The sequence below is a fragment of the Pelobates fuscus genome, chromosome 3 (genome assembly GCF_036172605.1).
Source record: "Pelobates fuscus isolate aPelFus1 chromosome 3, aPelFus1.pri, whole genome shotgun sequence".
Taxonomy (NCBI): domain Eukaryota; kingdom Metazoa; phylum Chordata; class Amphibia; order Anura; family Pelobatidae; genus Pelobates; species Pelobates fuscus.
Window position 1 is genome coordinate 110,361,307 of NC_086319.1, and position 20,556 is coordinate 110,381,862.

The 20,556-nt window shown below is 42.9% G+C and overlaps 1 protein-coding gene across 1 annotated transcript in view; it reads right to left on the bottom strand.

The window, feature by feature from the left end:
* Positions 1–4,109: 4,109 nt before the first annotated feature.
* LOC134600871 (organic cation/carnitine transporter 2-like) overlaps positions 4,110–20,556 on the bottom strand; it is a 90,326-nt gene continuing 73,879 nt past the window's right edge. The window contains exons 9-10 of the mRNA XM_063445259.1: positions 20,345–20,480; positions 4,110–4,589 (exon numbers count right to left, since the gene is read on the bottom strand). Of these exons, the coding sequence (XP_063301329.1) occupies positions 4,511–4,589; positions 20,345–20,480 (215 nt within the window). The 3' untranslated portion in view covers positions 4,110–4,510. The remainder of the gene's footprint in view (positions 4,590–20,344; positions 20,481–20,556) is intronic.

Here is a 20,556-nt window from a genome sequence, read left to right on the forward strand (position 1 = left end):
GGTGATATAATGGCAGGGGGTGATTTAATGGCAGGGGGGGTATAGAGCGGGGTGGTGGTGATATAATGGCGGGGGGTGATTTAATGGCAGGGGGGTATAGGGCAGGGGGGGTGATATAATGGCAGGGGGGGTGATATAATGGCAGGGGGGTGGTGGTATAATGGCAGGGGGGGTGGTGGTATAATGGCAGGGGGTATAGGGCAGGGGGGGTGGTGATATAATGGCAGGGGGTATAGGGCAGGTGGGGTGATATAATGGCAGGGGGTACAGGGCAGGGAGGGGGTTATAATGGCAGGGGGTGGTGATATAATGGCAGGGGGGTACAGGGCAGGGAGGGGGTTATAATGGCAGGGGGTGGTGATATAATGGCAGGGGGTACAGGGCAGGGAGGGGGGTTATAATGGCAGGGGGGTGATTTAATGGCAGGGGGTATAGGGCAGGGGGGGTGGTGATATAATGGCAGGGGGTGATTTAATGGCGGGGGGGTATAGGGCGGGGTGGTGGTGATATAATGGCGGGGGGGGGGGGTGATTTCATGGCAGGGGGGGTATAGGGCAGGGGTGGGGGTGATTTAATGGCAGGGGGGTTATAATGGCAATGGGGTATAGGGCAGGGGGGGTATAATAGTTACTTACCATTTAGAAGGGTGCATGGGCAGCAGCTCCTTCCCAGGCAGGCAGCAGGTGCAGGGGATCTGTACAGAGTGACCGCGGGGGAGCAACCTGGCTCTGCGCCCCCTGCTGGTACACTCCGAAATAGCCTCCCTGCAGCTCAGTGTGTGAGTCAGAACACAGGCTGGGAATCCCCTCCTTGTGCTCTGACTCACTGACTGAGCGCCGGTCTGCCGGAGCTGCGGGAGAGCAGGAGGTACAGAACCTGGCACCCCCCTGCTGAGTGGCACCCGGGGCGGACCGCCCCCCCCTTAGTACGCCACTGAGGCCATGTATGTTATTTGAGTCACTATAGAAAAACAAGTTATTGAATAGGTTATAGGGCAAGTTCAAGGTTTCCCTGAAAAAAATATTGCAGCTATGTCTACGCTTTCTCTGATGTCAACGGATGAAGTTCTAATTATTCCGTTGCCATCCAAACTGCCCAAGTTATGTGGCTGGGGCTGATCTACCACATATGGTATATTGAAAACCAAAAGACCAGAATGAGCAGCTCATGATTGGTCAGAAACTTAATTTTTTGTTTGCATATTCTTCTCATCTATCCATTATTAACAATCCTTTAGGCTTATTACTAGAGGTAGTATTAATAATTTGGTTTCACAAGATATCCATTCTTGTATTTGAGATGGGTGATTTTCAAGTAGCTTTGAACGATTTTGAACTGTATATTATGTGAGTGCTGAGCCCTTTAAATTAACACTTTGCTAGTGACAGAGCACTCAGTCTAAGCGTCTGTAATTTATATTTATCAAAAATAAATGTAATGAAATTATTTTTTTCAAGTAACTGTTTATTATACGGGAAATTACACCAATGAACAAAACATAGAAAATCACCTATACTGTGTTAGCTTTTTTTAAAGCCCATAACCACTTCAGCTATCATAGCCCCCAAGGCAAAATCTTTATTACTAGTGCCTGGGTTGGAGTGCCCCTTTAATGTGAGGTTACATTTAAAAGTTTTCTTTCAAATGTATATTAAAATTTAGTATAAGCATGCTTATAATCTTGTTAAAGGGGTGTATTGCTTAGTGGATATCAAGATTTAAATGTAATTGGAGTCTACTGGACCCCTTTTCTTCAAAGTATCTGTAAAATAAAGGGGTTACTTACCTCTAATACAGTGGCAAGGGAGTCTCCATGCCGCAGCTCAGTCGCTGAGAGATCATAAGTACTGATCTCCTGAACAATATAATGCTTCTCACAGAGAAGCCACTCATCAACATGGTGCAATCACAGCAGCCACTGCGATGTGCCAGGAATACTCTGCATAGAGAAGCATGGAATCAAATATGGAATCAAAGAATCAAATCTTACTTTGGGCTAAAGCATAAAGTCATCAGAAAGAGCAAATCCTGGCACTTGTATAAAGCTCCTAGGGTGCACCCTGTCAGCATTCAAAGTGCCGATTTTGTCTTGAAATCAGTACATTTATAGAGTAAGGAACCGAAAACAGTTTGAAGTGTTAAATATAGGAATATGATCATAAAAATGGATGGTTCCCCATTAAGCCATACTTTTGCTATTTTATTGTAGAAGTCTTAAAACAAAACAACATTAAAAAACCTACGGGATTTGACAAGACTCCAAGAAAGGCCAATACTGAATGCAAAAGTTCACTGACGTGCAATTGATGAAAGTCTTTGTATGTTATGAAACATAAATGAAAAAAAAAAAAAAGTCACACACAGATTTACATTTCCATACAAATATACAAAGTTGGTTTTCTAGACTCTATTATTATATTAACCAAATTAAACAAAATATTTTTTTTCTTAAATTAAACTTTAGCAAAAACTCAAAATGCATACATACAAATATAGTATGGTACCCATGAGGATACCGATAGAGATGACTAGATGTCAAATAGCAGATTTAAACTGCACATAGTAACAAGGGAAGAAATAAGCACTCACAAGATCAAAACCTAAAGTGGGACAAAAAGTGAACAGTTTATGCCAGTGTATTCACATTTTGACCCTGTGAGAGCCCACATTTATTTACAGTTTACATACACAAACATGCAGCACTTACGGTTAACCCAGTTAAGATTGGGCCAGACAGGAAGAGCTACAGCAAATCTTTAACTTAACTTTAACCAGACTACTAAGTAGCACGACTTGAAGAGCTGTACTGCATTTGTTTCAAGCTGCAGGCATAATACTCTTAGAGTATAAAAATGGCACTTTGTGAGTCAGTTAATGTGGTATGAAAAGGGTTGCCATTTAGGGGTGACAGCTGATTCCTTGTGGGCCAGTTTGTGGTCTATGGCCTGCTAGTGGTACGTGGTCTGGATAGAGATATATATATACACATATATATACTCCCCTAGTCAGCCTGCAACCTGAAATGTAGGTGAAGGGGGGTTTCAAAAGCTGTATTTACAGTCCCAATTGCTCTCCTGGGCAGCAGCGCTGAGAAGAAGTGATGTCAGGAGAGCCCAACAGAGTTTGCAGCCCCACCATACCCTAGGAAAGCCACCCTGCCCAGCACCAAGGAAGGAAAAGAGGTGGCAAAAACAGAACTTGACTTGTGTGCGCATGCACCAGATATTATATGTGTATGGCAGTGTGTGACGGAATACGTGTGTGTTATAATGTATCTTCGTGTCAGTGTGCATCTGTTACAATATGTACAATCTTGTGCACGAATATATGTGTGTGACTGTATACCTCTGCTATGTATATGTGTGTATAGGTGTGTGAGCCTGCTGTAGTGTGTTGGTGGGGCCCAGCCAATAGTTTTGTAAGGGGTCCCCGAGAGTTCTTGTGGGAGCCCTGGGTATAAATAAGGATCATCTGATATAAAAGATATATAGGCCATGTCCCAAATGGCCTCACACAAAAGTGTGTATAAAACATGTTCAGATTTTCAGTATTCTCCTGATCTTAACCTCTTAAGGACCATAATCATAACTCCTTAACAGCTCTACACAGTCCAGCTATAAACTGAGTCCAATGAGTGGAACACTTTGTTTTGATACAGCTTTGTGTGTAAAACAGTGTGAAGCAAGTATGGACTGTTTAATTTGTACTGAATGCTTTTAATTTTTTTGGGATGATTGTAAAAAGCATGATATAGGTGGTCTGTGCTGATAAGGACTACAGACAGTGCTTGATAAGTGTTGGGATATTGGAAACACAGTACTTTGCAGTCCCCTACCCTTTCATTAAAGTGATCAGGAGGATTCAAAGCTTTTTAGTTACACTGTTTAACATTGAATATGTGGATTATATCCCATGGCATAAAGAGTTAATGTGCACACAGAGAGTCTTATTTATAAAACAATGTACACAATAGAAAAATTAAAAACTTTGAGCAAATACTCATTCTGGAAGATACCCCATCACATTACCAGGATCTCCATAAGACAGAACCACGAGAAAAAAAAAACAAAAAAAAAGAAAAAAAAAAAAAAAAAAAAAAGGTAAAATGTTCTGGTGCTAGCAAAATCCATATTATAGTATAATGGACAGTAATGTCAGATACAGAATCAATAATACATCAAGAGCCTTTTTGTTGCTCAGCAGCTTCTCTTCTCAAACAATTAATGCTACAGTAAAATATTGATTACAAACCCTTCTTTACTTAAGAATCCTTGGCATGAGTACCAAACCGTGTAATGTCTGTTTACTTAGTGTTGTGAAGCAGACAAACCTATATCGAGAATGCATCCTCCCCGCCAGTAATGCACTGTTTCCTTTGGAGTGCTGGAGGGGTGTGGGCTATTCAGGGTAACTAGCAGCAAAGTGGATTTTTCTGTAAGTCTTGATAGAATAAATAACATCGTTCATAATGTGCGATCTGTATTTTCTTATGATGTGGATATTCTGTCTCCTATAACGCAGTGTTTGAAAGTATCTTGTGATTCCCATTATTCTTTGTTGTCAATCTTTTTCCTGCTTTATATTTAAATCTAAAGAAAAAAAATAAAAGGACAATTAAACCAATACAACTTAAAACCTTCCATGCAAACTGTCAAGAATTGCGAACAGTAGTGGGCCAGTTCAGTCTTGGCAGGGTCAGCCTGGTCAGGATGAGATGTATGTAACATCATTTTAACATTCCACAGTATCTGGGTATAAAATTGTTAAAAATCGGATTACCTCACTTTTTTTACCCTAATAATAATAATAATAAAAAAATTTATTGCGTTTCAACAAATGTATAAAAAAAAAAAAACAAAAAAAAAACACATGCAAATAGACCCTCCCCCCAAATAAAAATACAACAAAACACAGCTTGCTTGTAAAATGAGGTTTATGGAACGAGAAAATAACTTTTCTAAATGTACTTGCGTTTGTGGGATAGAAAACAAATTGGTTGACCAAGATAGAAAGAGTTACCCTAACCAAAGTGTACTGCACTTTCTTAGGCACTATTGAGAGGTCCCCAACCCCCACCTGGAATCAAGCGCAGGCAAAGCTGAATACCATCTGACGTCACAGGGGTCTTACGCAGTTCAATCCCACAAGGGAGAAGATCACATCCGTCTCCAGCACGCTGACAGATGAAAATTATGCACAGAATTGACACAGGCAGGCAGAACAGGGTTCTGGGCTGCTGAAGTCAAGTGTGCTGGGGGTGCAATTAGCCCCCAGCGCACAATTAAAAAATATCTAAGTAAGTACAGTGATTCAACATTGCACATACTGACTCCTACCACCATGACCACTTCAAATTACTGAAGTGCTCATGATGAATGGAGTAATCCTTTGATATAAAGTGTCTACTCGCAAGGTCCACGGTATTAAATAGCAAGTGAGTCAAACTTACCCATTACTATATTAGAGATAAAAACTGGAGATATCCAATATAAAGCTGAATGTAAATAGCATTAGGTTTAAAACATTGTCACATGGGGGCGTGGCCTAAACACCGAAGAGAGTAGACGCACGGCGACTGAGCTCCCGCTGCAAATCGCACACAATTAGACAAAGAGGGAATTATCACCCCAAAATCGACGATTGCCGACCCTACAAACTCCACCCGAGATGGGGAAGAAGGCTAAAAAGCTGAAAACCCTGAACGGGGAAGGCTCTCGCAACATTGGAGACCTCCTGCAGCAAAGGCCTAAACCTAAGATGGCGGCGCCACTCTACTCTCCCTACACCTCCTCCGAGGAGGAAAGCATGGATGCCCTGGATAAAATACCACGCACAACGGGCAACCTACCCACATCACTAGCCTGTGGGCTCCGGCTACAAAAGGAGACATACAGACCATCCTAAACAACACACGGGGCCTTCTTTAACGCGGACCTCGACATTATCCGCGAGGACATCGCTGCGGTGACGGCCCGAGTAGGGGCAACGGAGGAACACCTCTCCACGGTAACCCACCAACAAGACAACAACAACGAGAAAATTCGCACTCTGCAAGCTGCTCACAGGGCCCTGCAGATTAAACTAGATAACATGGAGGACGCTCGAAGACGTAAAAACCTCAAGATAAGAGGTATCGCTGAAACGGTTGATGACCAAGAGTTGCCCCACTTACTAAGGCGCCTCTTTGCCTCTCTTATGCCGCAACGTTCAGTGAAAAATATACAACTGGACGGCGTTTTCGCCTAACACAGTCCAACAGGGCCCCGGCTGGAGCTACCCGAGACGTACTGGTACGCTTTGTACTTACCCGAGACAGAGCGGTGGTCCAAGAGGCGGTGAGAAACAAGACGCCTTACGGCTTTGAGGACATGCAACTACTATTTCTGCAGGACTTATGCCGCTCGACACTACAATGGAGGGGATCCCTCAAAGAAGTCACACAGACCCTGCGCACTACGTGCATCACCTATAAATGGGGCCCCTCTCGAACTCTCCAAGCCACCAAAGATGGCCGCACTTACCCACTCACCTCTGCGGACGACACCGAGGAGTTTCTTAAGAAACTGGGCATACCCTCACCCGCAGGCTCAGGAAGCGGGCCACGCAGCACACGGGACATTGCCAAGGTAGTACCCTTCACCCCAAGAGCCGCTGCTGATACCGGCTGAGGACAGACAACGATTCCAGAAGTGGGCTCTGACCGGGCCGCAAATAACACTACAGCTACCTGTTCAAATTGTTTACTTTTCTTTATAATGTTTACCTTCTCTTGTTTAATTTTTATTGTGTACGATACGTTAGTCCACATATATCGGTGTCTGCACCCCCCCCCCCCCCAATACTGCTCAGGGGTTATTGAGCGGAGCCTCTTAGTCTGAGGTCTTACTACACTTACCACAGCACGAAATGTGCCTACACCTCAAAACTCCTGTTCTTTAATGCAGGAGTCCGCACAATTGATAGCCCTGCACGCTGCCCTCGCCCTACATTTAACCGAGGCCTTTTCTTAACCGAATGCCCGACCCAAACGCATAGCCGGCTGACATGTGGAGAGATGGCGGATGCGGGCGCACAGTCACGCATAATAATAGTAAAACTACAAACACACACTGAGAAACGCACCACAAACAAACGCCTCACGAACATGCTCTTAAGTCTCTTATAAATTATCCGTTTTATGTATCCTCTTTCTTTTTTTCAACCTAAGTCTACTGACACCTACGACTAACACTTATGACTACCTATAAAATTGTGCAATGTATGTCAATGTCATGCTTTAGCTACTTGATGTTAATTGCTAACCTGTGAACATATGCTGTTGGGGCATGTCAAAAGTATTTTATACCATTCTTACTATTTGCACGCAAAAATAAAGAACTGAAAAAAAAAACATTGTCACATTACATGGAAAGTGTATTTAAACATGGACCGTAGGAAACCAGGGCTGTGGAGTACACAAAACCCTTTACTCAGACTCCTCAATTTATGATAGCACTGACTCCTTATAGATACACAGTATAAGAGTGTTATAAGAACTGTTAAATATTACAGTTACCATAGTACAATTTACTGTATAGGGTTGAAAATCCGATGGATCAATTGCATCCTGTAACACATATAAATATTCCAATAGGGCTTGCAAAAGAGCAATTAGATGGGTTAAACACTTTTTTTTTTTTTTTTTTTTTTTAGTCAATCTCTTTTTATTGAAAGATGAACAGAGGTTGCTTCAGTACAATGTCAAAATACAACTTCGGAAAATAGCATTCGTGTTACATATCAGTATTGTAGTATTCGATACATGTGTGCATATTAGTTTTAACTCAACATAATAACAAGAGGTAATGCAATTCGTGGCTCTGTCGCCAAACATATAGGATACATTGTGTGCAATACGGTCCATGGGTCTATTACGTTCCCTTTGTTTGTCCATCTGTGGGGCTAGTTCCCTAGATTCTCATCAGAGTGGACCAAAGGTATTAGATGTCTCCTTATTGTCTGTGTTTCGAGTCAGTGCTGTTCTCTCCTTTGTCAGTCCTTAGTCAGGTTTTTTGCTCCGTCTCATGTGTCCTTTGTGTCAGGTCCTGTTATACATTCGGGTCCTAGCGGGCGATAAGTTGTCAGCAGTCTCTGGGATCATCGGTCTTATTATGTCTCCTAGCAGTGGTCTGCTTGCGCAGCTACTTTAATTTACCATTTTTGTGTGAACCTAATATAACTTCAAGTAATAACATTCGTGTTGCGTATCAATATTATAGCATTCGAGACATGGGTATATGTTAGCTTCAACTTGCTTTAAACACAGAGGGTATTGCAGTTCAAGGCTCTGTCGTCAAACATATAGGATATATTGTGTGTAATTAGAGCCCTAGTTCAGTTTTGATCCCTTTCTCTACTCATCTGTGAAGCTAGTTTCTCCATAGGGAGGGTTTAAGGTATAAGATGGTTTCTTATTGACCGTTTAACAGGTCAGTATCACTCTCGTCTTTGTCTGTCCTTAGTCAGACAGATTGGTCTTGTATGTCCTCTGCGTCAGGTCCTGTCACACGTTCAGGCCATGATGGGTGATTGGTTGTCAGCAGTCTCTGGGGTCATCGGTCTTATTATGCCTCCTTGCAATAGCCTGCTTGCGCAGATACTTTAATCTACCATTTCTGTGCGAATGAAGGGCTTGTAAGTCTGAATCGTGCGCTATTTTGACTGTTTAGGTTTATTTTTTATTTTTTTTTATTTTTTGAGAGGATTTGTTATTACATCAAGCTATGTGGGTGCAGTCCGCACCGGGCTTGTATTAGCAAAGCAGACGGGGACTGGAGAAGTAGAGGGAAGGAAAGAGGGGTAGGGGAGGTGGGGTTGAGGAGATCAGTCTGTCGTTCGTGTTGTTGGGGGTACAGCGTCCCTTTCCGCCCCCCATCCGCGTCCGGACGGGCATGTGTATGTACCCGAGAGGCGTCTCCGGGCTCCAGGTGTCTCCTACCTCTACATGTCCCATTATTCTGTGTGTTACGGGTGGCTCTGTTTATGGCGGTCTTCCGGAGATGAACGTCAGCCAGGGTGTCCAGGTCTGTATGTATCGCTCAGTGGTGCCGCGTAAGGAGGCCGTCAGTTGCTCCATGCCATGGATTTCTTCAACCTGTGTCATCCATTCCTGAAGGCTGGGCGTCTGCGTGGTTTTCCACTTCCTCGGGATTAGCAACTTGGCTGCGTTCAGTAAATGTTTAGTTAGCGACTTTTTGTATTTCGATAGGGATAGCGAGGTGTGATGGAGAAGTATCCGTAGTGGACAAAGCGGGGTATCCGTGCCTGTGATGTGCTGGATCTGTGAACATATCTGTCGCCAGTATGGGGCTATTCCTCTGCAGGACCACTAAATGTGCAGGTCCGTGCCAACCTCTTCGTTGCAGCGCCAGCAGATCGCCGGGACGTCTGATATCATCCTGTGAATTCTCTCAGGTGTCCTGTACCAATTGGTCAATATCTTAAAGTTGAGTTCCTGTTGTTTGGTGCACATTGTACTTTGGTGTGCCAAGATATGGATTTTTTGCCATTGGGTGTCCGTAAGTGTGACTCCCGTGGCTTCTTCCCATCGCGCAATGTGTTTAAGGGGAGTAGGCTGCAGTGAAGATAGAAGCAGGTTATAGAGGTGCGAGATACCTCTGCTCAGATGTTTGCTTGTTGTGCAAAGTTGTTCAAATTCGGTCAGGGGTCTGTGGAATAGATGCTTCCCGTAGTGGGATCGATAGTAGGTTTTAATTTGGAAGTATCGAAATCTGTCTAGAGCCGAAGGTGTCTGTTCTGGTATCAGGTCCTGTAGTTGCTTCAGCGAGTTTCCTGAGCACCATTGATGTATGTATGTCCAGTCCGTGTCTCCGAAGGCCTTGAGATCCCTCGGTGTAAGGCTTCCTGCCAGGTCAGGGTTGTGCGTGATCGGCGTCAATGGTCCCGGGGTGGTGGTCAGCATTAGGGTGGTCCTCACTGTATGCCAGGATCTGAGGGTCGCTCCGATAAGCGGGTGGTTGCGAGAGCGCGCTCTCGTTAACGGGCCTCCGAGCCATACCATGGCTGGAATCGACCCATCCATTTGACTCCGTTCCATGTGAATCCACTGTTTGCTAGTTTTGGGTACGTGCCAGTCTACGATTCTATGAAGGTGTGTCGCTCTGCAGTAATCTACTACCGAAGGAAGACCCACTCCCCCCTGTGCCTTGGGTAGGCGGAGGTGTAGCTTTTTCAACCTGGGTGCCTTGGATTGCCATATAAATTTGGTGATGGCCATGTCCATCTTTTGGAAGAAGGCTCTCGGGATATGGATCGGTATGGTTTGGAACAGGTACAGGAGTCGGGGTAGGAGGTTCATTTTAATAGCATTCATTCTTCCGAACCACGAGATGCAAATTCCTGCCCAACGCGTCAGGTCTGATCCCAGCTTGTGTAGCATCGGTGCGAAATTGTGTGTGTAAAGTTGTGTCAGATCTGCCGTTAACCATATTCCCAGGTATTTGAGTCTAACAGGGCACCACGTGAAGGCGAATTGGGTCATGAGGTGGGCGGTCATCTCCTCTCCTGTCGAGACGGGTAGCGCCTCCGATTTATCCTTGTTTAGTTTCAGGTTGGATACTCCTCCGTATTCAGCGAAGGCCTTCAGAAGGTTCGGGAGGGAGACTATCGGCTCGCTAACAAAGAACAGCATGTCGTCCGCATACGCTGCTACCTTATGTGTTTGTCCCTGTAGGGTATATCCCCCTATACCCCCGTCCCGTCTGACCGCCTCTAGGAAAGGCTCCAGAGAGAGGGCAAACAGAAGGGGGGACAGCGGGCATCCCTGTCTCGTCCCGTTGCGGATATGTACCGGCTCAATTCGGGCGGTAAAGTAAGTGAGAATGTCCATGGTATTAGGGGCTTATGAGAGGTTTCCCCGCATCGGGTCGGAGGCCGTAGATGAGTCCACGTGGCCCGTTCTCGTGACTCCTTACATGGTTTCAGAGTGTGAAAGGGGCCTTGCTGTGAGCCACTTTACTGTGCCCCTGTCCCTCAAGGTGGGTGTCCCGCCATGTGCCCCCCTCCCAAGTGCTCGTGCGTGACCCCAAGGATCAGTTAGGTTTAAACATGCCCCATTGTTCCCTTCTACTGCGGCCCATGGGTAGGGTTCCCTCGGAGAGCGACCATAGATTTTCGGTAGTCATCCCTATACCCTTGGCAGGCCATGTCTCGTAAATATAGGTGGTGTGGGCCTCCATCCCCCCCCAAATTGTCCTGATTTATACCCCAGTGTCCCCTTAGAGTCCCATGTATGAGTGGGCTCCCAAGTCCCCGAGAGTGCATGTGGAGCTCCCCGGGCCCCCACTGACCTGTTCAGGTGTTGGTTAGTCTACTCCTCCGGCCCCTCCGGGCCCCCTCTCCGGCGTGGCTGATCTCCGTGAGTAGGCGGAGCTTCGGGTGGTCGCATAGGAACCAGCGGGTCTCTCCTGGTGGCAATTGCTTCTTCAAGGATCCAGTTTCGGATTCTGGTTTGCGGTAGGCCAAGAGTTCTCTGGAATCTCGGTATGTCCTCTGGCCAGCGGGCAGTCAGCCATGTGTTGCCGTGTCTCGCCTGTAGGCTGAACGGGAAGCCCCAGCGATACGGGATCCTCTTGTCTCGCAGGGCACCCGTCACCGGGCGTAGGGCTCTCCTGGCGTCTAGCGTTAGGCTGGATAGGTCCTGGAAGAGGGAGATATCCGCCTCGCGGTACCTGATGTTGGAGAGCTCTCTGGCGGCTGCCATAATTTGATCTCGCAGTCCGCCTGTGGATATGCAGCAGATCACGTCCCTAGGGCTGCCATCTTGTCTCACCGGTCCCAGGGCTCTATGTGCCCGCTCAAGTTGTAACGTGTCAGGGGCTTGAGCGCCCAGGACCTGCCTGAATAGGCCGATGAGCGTGGCGTGAAGCGGTTCAGCGCTCGATTCCGGTATGCCGCGGACTCTTATGTTGTTGCGCCTACTCCTGTTCTCAAGGTCCTCCATTTGCCTGCACAACGCGAGGAGCATGTTCCCCTGCCTGGTAACAGCCACCTCTGTCGCTCTGTGCTGTGCCTCGCAACCTTGAGCTGTCGACTCCATTTCGTCGACTCTCTGTTCCAATGTTGTCAGATCGGTGCGGAGGCCTGCTAGCTCCTCACGCAGTGCCGTACGGAGTTCTTGTACCAGGGAGCCCTTATCTGCTTTAGACAGCATGTTGGTGGAAATTCGGGTAAGTTCAGCTCGGATACGAGCTAAGTCACTTGCCTGGGTGTCTTCTTCAAGGAATTCTCCCGCACTCTCTGAGTCTGGAGAGGCGGGCGCCATCTTGGGCGCATGCTGCGGTCCTCGGAGATCCGACGGTGTGGCGACAAAGTCATCCATCGGTCCCGTGTACCGGCGAGGGGAGCTGACTCCCGCCGACTCTGGGGCTAGATGCTTCTTAGTCCGGACCATTTTCAGCCGTTTTGCTGCTATTTTCTAGCTTATATTTCGGCCAGCGGTGCGGAGCTCGACAACTACACGTCCTGCACCATGCTCGTCCAGGCCACGCCCCCTAAACACGTTTTAAGTATATTAATGACAAAATGGTTAAGAGTGAAAGTGTTGGTGAATTGAAATCTGAGATGAGTTTGTTAATAAAGGAGGATTATGACAAGGGAGAAGTTCAAAATAATTTATTTTCTTCTGTATATAGAAAGAAAAATCTATGGCTTCAGATTTGTAAATCTCTGTTACAAAAGCCTTACAACAAACAGGTTATTGTTAACACAGGTTAAAGTGCTACAGCAATTAAATAAAGTTAAAGAAACACTATAGGGTCAGGACAAACATGTATTCCTAACCTTAGAGTGTTAAAACACCATCTAGCCCCTGCTGGCCCCCCTAAATATAGTAAAGTCTTACGTTTATTCCAGTCTGCTGCTGCTGGTTCGGATTGACTGACATCAGAAGAAGTGGTGATCTGAGCCAATCACAATGCTTTCCCATAGGAAAGCATTGGATTGGCTGAGATTGTCAAGAAGGCAAATCAGGGGCAGAGCCAGCACAAGCCAAACACAGCCCTGGCCAATCAGCATTTCCTCATAGAGATGCATTGAATTAATGCGACCTGGGATTTGTTGAGCCCAGACAGTGTAAAATATCCATACCACCGTTTTTAAATCTTTCAGGATTCATTTCTTTCAAAAATCGTACCAGAGGATGGGAGACAAGCAGATGTGATGCCTACATTTAAAAAGGGTTCAAAAGCTCAACCAAGAAACTGTAGACCTGCGAGCTTAACATCTGTCTTTGGTAAATTATTTGAAGGGCTGCTAAGAGAGAATATTCAAGACTTCATTAAGAACAACAATATCATTAGTGGGAATCAACCTGTTTTATGAAGGACAGGTCATGCCAAACAACTTAATTGCGTTTTATGAAGATCTTAGTAAAAATATACATCAGGATGATCCATTGGAAGTAATGATCTACTTGAATTTTTCCAAGGCATTTGATACTAGGGATCGACCGATTATCGGTCTGGCCTATATTCTGTATTTTCAGCAATATTGGTATTGGCCAATAAAGATACCGATTTTGCTGATAATGCAGACCAGGGCCACCATCAGGGTCCTGGGGGCCCAGCACGCGCTTACTTATGTTCCCAGCAGCTCCCCTGTCTAACGCTCGTGAGTCCTACTGCTGTCAAAATGTTGCCATGGGTTACCATGGCAATGCTCCGAGTGGCACGCAAGCCACGAGAGTTACACAGGGGAGCTGCTGGGAAGGGAAGTAAGAGTGTGCTGGGCCTCCCAGAGAATGCCATATCCACCCACTCTGGCCAGGTAAGACGCACGGAGGGGGGACTAAAACTAAATGTAAAACAATGCAATATTTAAAAATATTAAATTCCCCCCCCCCCCCCCCATTTTACACACATTACATACTTACACAAACACTCTCTGCACACACGCACTACACAACCACTGCATTATACACACACACACACACACTGCATTCACTATACATGCACTACACAAACATCCACTGCATCCACTACACAAACACACACACACTGTATTCACTAATCAAATATTCTTACTGCATCCACTAAATATAGACACACACACACACACGTATATATTCTTGAAAACATGAAAAATTCTGACTGGCATGTATATTTTGTGCATTTACCTTAATAAAAAATAAAAAAAGATTTGCAAAAAATAAAATAAAAAAATAATAAACATTTAACAGTAACAGTAGCTTTGTGTATACATTTTTATTTTTTTTTAAATGGTAAATGTACAGAATATCGGTAAGTTATCAGCTATCGGCCTGAAAGTTCACCGATTATCGGTATCGGCTCAAAAAAATAAAATAAATCAATATTGGTCAATCCCGATTGGATACAGTTCCAAACAAAAGGTTACTACTAAAACCGAAACCAGTTGGTTTAGACAAAAAAAGAAATTTGATCTTGGATAGTACACTGGCTTAAAGGACCACTATAGTGCCCTGAGGGTGCCCCCACCATCAGGCTCTAGGGGGTGGAAGGGGTTAAACTTACCTCTTTCTCCAGCGCCGGGCGGGGGATTCTCCTCCTCCTCTCTGCCTCCTCGGCTGAATGCACATGCGCAGCATTCAGCCAGTCTCATAGGAAAGCATTCACAATGCTTTCCTATGGACGCTGGCGTCTTCTCACTGTGATTTTCACAGTGAGAAGCGCGGAAGCGCATCTAGCGGCTGTCAATGAGACAGCCACTAGAGGCTGGATTAACCCATAGGTAAACATAGCAGTTTCTCTGAAACTGCTATGTTTATAGAAAAAAGGATTAAACCTAGCTGGACCAGGCACCCAGACCACTTCATTAAGCTGAAGTGGCCTGGGTGCCTATAATGTTCCTTTAAAGATAGAGCGAACAGAGTAGTTGTAAATGGAAAATGCACTTGTCCACTTCTCTTTAATATGTTAATAAATTACCTTCAAGTAGACTTTGAAAGTCATCTGTCGGTGTTTGGAAATGGCACCACACTAGGTAAGACAATACTATCTGAATATGACAAATTCTCTATAGAGGCAGGATATGTTGGAGGACCGGGCAGGCAAATGGCAGATGGGGACTGAATGCAGATAAATGCAAAGTCATGCATTATGGAAAGGATACACGAGCCACTTATACATTTAATGCGGTCTAGTTACGTAAAACATCAAAAAAATTAAAATTAAAAAAAGGGCTTGGGAACCATTATAGATTAAAACTACGCAACAGTATGCAATGCCAGCCTGCCATTACAAAGGCCAGCAATGTGCTGCCATGTATAAAAATATATTTTGATTAATGACACCAAAATATAATTATGACTCTTTGTAAATCAATATAAATAGCCCACCTTGAATATGCTGTGCAATTTTGGGCACCAGTTTTAAAGAAGGGTATTGTAGAACTAGAAAAAAAAATCATTATGGGGGATCAAATAAAAAAAACATAAGCTATTAAGAAAGGCTAGAAAAACGATTTGTTTTCTTCAGAAAGGGGATATAATAGAGCTATACAAATGCATAGAGGGTCAGTACAAACTGCTATGTGCTATTGTTCGTTAGCAGGAATATACAGTCATGGGGAAAAGAAAGTACTCCCTCTTTCTTTAATTCTATAGTTTTACATAACAGGACATAATCATCAGTTCCTTAAAAGGGCTTAAAATTAGGTAAATACAACCTCAGATGAACAACACATGACATATTACACTATGTCATGATATATTTAACAAAAATAACTTAACTGCATAATGGCAATCCTGTTTCTCAAGAATGCGTTAACACATTTTAATTATATCCTTGACTACACCCTGGCCGTATCTATAGATAATGCAAGCTATTTAAGTAGAGAATTTAAACCTTATTTTTGTTGAATAAATCATGACACGGTGTAATAGGTCATGTGTTGTTCATCCTAGGTTGTTACTTCATGTAACAACCTAAGGAATAGATGATTGTTAGAATGTCCTGATATGTAAAACCGTAGAATTCAAAGATACCACTTTCTTTTTCCACCAAGACTTTACAACATATATGGAAGAAAGAAAGGCATTTTTGCTTAACCCCTTAAGGACGTAGGACGGTTCAGGACCGCCATCGTAATTTTTTCATTGCCGACCGACGACGGTCCTGAACCGTCCTAAATTTAAGATGTACTTACCCGATCGCCGTCGTTCCCCTGGCGGCGATCGGCGGTGCTCCCGTTGTGGGGAGACTGCCTGCAGCCCAGACAGTCTCCCCATGGTGAATTAGGACCCCTGTGGCCATGTGATCGCCCAACAGGGCGACCACATGGTCACAATAGGTGTCCATCTGTCTGCCTGCAGGGGGACTGTCTGTGCTGACAGGCAGTCTCCCTGCTAGTGTAAAATCATAAAACAAAAATAAAGTTTGTTAATAAATAAAAAAAAAAATATTATATATATATATATATATATATATATATATGATATATAGACATATATTATACCTATAAATTAAATTAAACATGTAAAAATAATAAAAAAATTAAAAAAAATTATATATCTATATGAAATTTTATTCTAACTGTATTTTGATATTAATATATTTATATCAAAATACACTTAGAATGAAATTGTATATATATCTATGTATATATAAATAAATAAAAAGAATACAAACTATTCATATGTCCATATACAAAATTACACAAATAATTATATAAATATACACGTAGACTTCAAATATATAAATATGCATATATATTTAAATTCTACGTGCGTATTTATGTAATATTTTTACATAATTAAGTTATTTTATTGATTGCAATTTAAGGGACCTGCCTGCCAACCCAGGCCGAAAGTCCAGAGAATTTAATTTGCTATCACTGTATTTTACCCTGTAACGTTCTACGACACCCTAAAACCTGTACATGGGGGGTACTGTTTTACTCGGGAGACTTCGCTGAACACAAATATTAGTGATTCAAAACAGTAAAACATATCACAACGATGATAGTCAGTGAAAGTGACTTTTTTGCATTTTTCCACACACAAACAGCACTTTTTACTGATGATATAATTGTTGTGATACATTTACCAGTTTTGAAACACTAATATTTGTGTTCACCAAAGTCTCCTGAGTATAACAGTACCCCCCATTTACAGGTTTTATAGCGTTTATGAAAGTTACAGGGTCAAATATATGGGTCAAATATTTTTACATTGAAAATGGCCAGGTTGGTTACGTTGCCTTTGAGAGCGTATGGTAGCCCAGGAATGATAATTACCCCCATGATGGCATACCATTTGCAAAAGAAGACAACCCAAGGTATTGCAAATGGGGTATGTCCAGTCTTTTTTAGTAACCACTTAGTCACAAACACTGGCCAAAATTAGCGTTCAATTTAGTTTTTTACTTTTTCACACACAAACAAATATGAACGCTAACTTTGGCCAGTGTTTGCGACTAACTGGCTACTAAAAAAGTCTGGACATACCCCATATTGAATACCCTGGGTTGTCTACTTTAAAAAAAATATGTACATGTGGGGTGTTATTCAGCGATTTATGACAGATAATAGTGTTACAATGTCACTATTGATACATTTTAAAAATGTATGTTTTGAAACCGCAATATCCTACTTGTACTTATAGCCCTATAACATGCAAAAAAATAGCAAAAAGCATGTAAAACACTGGGTATTTTTAAGCTCAGGACAAAATTTTTAATCTATTTAGCAGTTTTTTTCATTCGCTTTTGTAGATGAGTAAAAGATTTTTCACATAAAAGTCAAAAAACATGTATTTTTTTCAATTTTTCATCTTAAAAAAATATAATTACATGAGATTATATAAATAATGGTATGTAAAGAAAGCCCCTTTTGTCCTGAAAAAAACAATATATAATTTGTATGGGAACAGTAAATGAGAGAGCGGAAAATTACAGCTAAACACAAACACAAACACAAACACTAAACACAAACACCACAAAAGTGTAAAAAGATGCCTGGTCGCAAATGTACAACATCGCAAAAACAGTCCGGTCCTTAAGGGGTTAAAGTAGCGGAAAAGGTTCTGTACAGTAAAAACAATAAAGTTGTGAAACTCTACCTAACTTTCAGATTCTACAGATAAGGCTATGGTGTTTTTTTTGTTTTTTTACTAAAATGGGTCGTTGAGATATCAGATTGACATTGTGCAGCTAAAGGGATACTGTAGTGATAGGAATACAAAGTTGGATTCCTGGCACTACCGATCCCTCAGCCTCCTCCTTCCCTCCCCAGTAAATAAAGGGTTAAAAACCCTTTATTTACTTACCTGATCACAGTGCCGGTGACGCTCTGCGCTGGGTTGAAGCTCCACCCCCTCTTCCATCCCGCAAACAGCGGGGTCTAATGCGCATGCGCGGCAATGCTGCGCACGCATTAGACCTCCCCATAGGCAAGCATTGAATCAATGCTTTCCTATGGGTAAAATCTGACGCTGGAGGTCCTCATGCAGAGCATGAGGACCTCCAGCGTCAGATAATGGACCAAAAGTCTGTTTGGATTCCGGAAGCCCTCTAGTAGCGGTCTGATAGACAGCCACAAAAGGCAGACTTAGAGCTGCAATGTAAACATTGCAGTTCTTTGGAACGGCAATGTTTTACATTGCAGCACTAGGTGCAAAAGGGGCACAGCACCCCGACCACTTAAATTAGCTATAGTGGTCTGGGTGCTTACAGTGTCCCTTTAACAAGGAGTTTACCCATCTCCTCCCCGACCCCATTTTGTAGCATTTTTAAAAATTGCTACAATTTAGGTTTTTGCCTTATTTTAAATCAGCATAAAATAATGTGTTTTCAAGGTATTACTTTGTGGACTTCAATCCTTTTTTCAAAATAGTTTACTATTTAACTATGTATATGCAGGCACATTATATTGAGGGTCAACTTATCTGGTAAATATAGACCAGATATTACATTTCTATTTTTTTGGGTGGAGACATACATCCATATACAGTACATTTTGTGAAACACATTTTTTACCGACTGACTCCAGTAACACAATAATTCCTCCTACTTACACCTCACGATAATGACTCCACTGCACTGTAGAACACCATGAAAATCTATACACTTTTTACACTTTATTACACAAAAGAACACAACAAAATAATCGATTAAGAGAAAAATCCGCATTTATTTTTTTTGCTTAGTCATTCATTATCAACAGCACCTTATGGCAACATAAATAAATCATTTGCTGTTGAAGCAGCCCATTTGTAAAAGGTGTCACACTATCAGTGACAGAAAATCAATCCATGATAAAATTCTAAAAATAATTCATATAAAATAATAAAAATCAATATAAAGCATTTCTACAACAATATATATGTAAAGTGACTATATTGGTGATCTAATGCACGCAGCAGTGCCCTTTAACCCCTTAAGGACCAAACTTCTGGAATAAAAGGGAATCATGACATGTCACACATGTCCTGTGTCCTTAAGGGGTTAAGTGCTTTATCATCAACAAGACACCTGACCAAAGTCAACTTGAAGTATCCATAGAATGTGCCATCAACATGACTGCTAAGTGTATTACGTAAAAGTTAGGTTTACCTGAAGACCTAAGCAGCTGTCAAAGTTATTCACTAAAATCAGATTTTATCAAATGAAAGGAACACTCTGGGCGCCATAACTTATTGTCAATCGTGCCAGAAAGATATCTGTGCCTTCATACCTTGCTAAGACTGCGCTTGTCCTCTCTACTCCTCTCCTTCCAGGGATGGTTTGAGGTTTCAAATGAGGAAGCCTCGTCCTGGGTGCCGCAGATAGGCTGAAAGCGTTAGCTGACACTCCCAGCCTGTCACTTCCATTCATGAAACTGGGTGAGAAAGGTACCTTTCTCACTGAAGCCTTGGATCACAGGAAAGAGAGAGGTAGTAGAGACAGGCACATCTTTTCAATTTTGGAAATAAATTGTATAACTTAAGTAGAGATGGTGCCCATGACCTCCTTGCACCGTAACAAACTTCATTGAGATGAAGTTCATATGGTGTCCAGAGTGTTCTATTAAAGGCAATTTGCAAAACCAAGGCTAAAATACCAAAGCTGTGACTTCAATGAAAATCCGTTATTTTAGCCTAATGTTTTACATTTGGATTTAATTAGGAAAAGTCTAGTGAATGACCCTGTGTGAACCTCTCCACTGGAGCACAAGAAATGAGTGCTTAAACAGGGGAAAATTCATCTATTTGTTCATAATAGTTTTTTCTGATGTGACCTACAGGTACATGCTTTTTGGCTTGCAAAATGCAGAGATGGAACTTAAAGCTCTACAACACAGAATTAAAGGGAAATGAGAATTCTGTACTCACCCTTTTACTCTTAGCATCTCTTCAATGGTATCTGGCAAAGGCATACCATAGCTTTCTGGGAGAAACAATGTAAATATACCAATAAGGACTGTGAGGCTTCCCATAAGGATGAAAGGCAGATGCGGGTCATAGGCACCTGGAAAGAGAAAAAGTTAAATACTGGTAAGACATATGTAAAGTTCAGAAAACTCCAAATATGACATCAACAATCT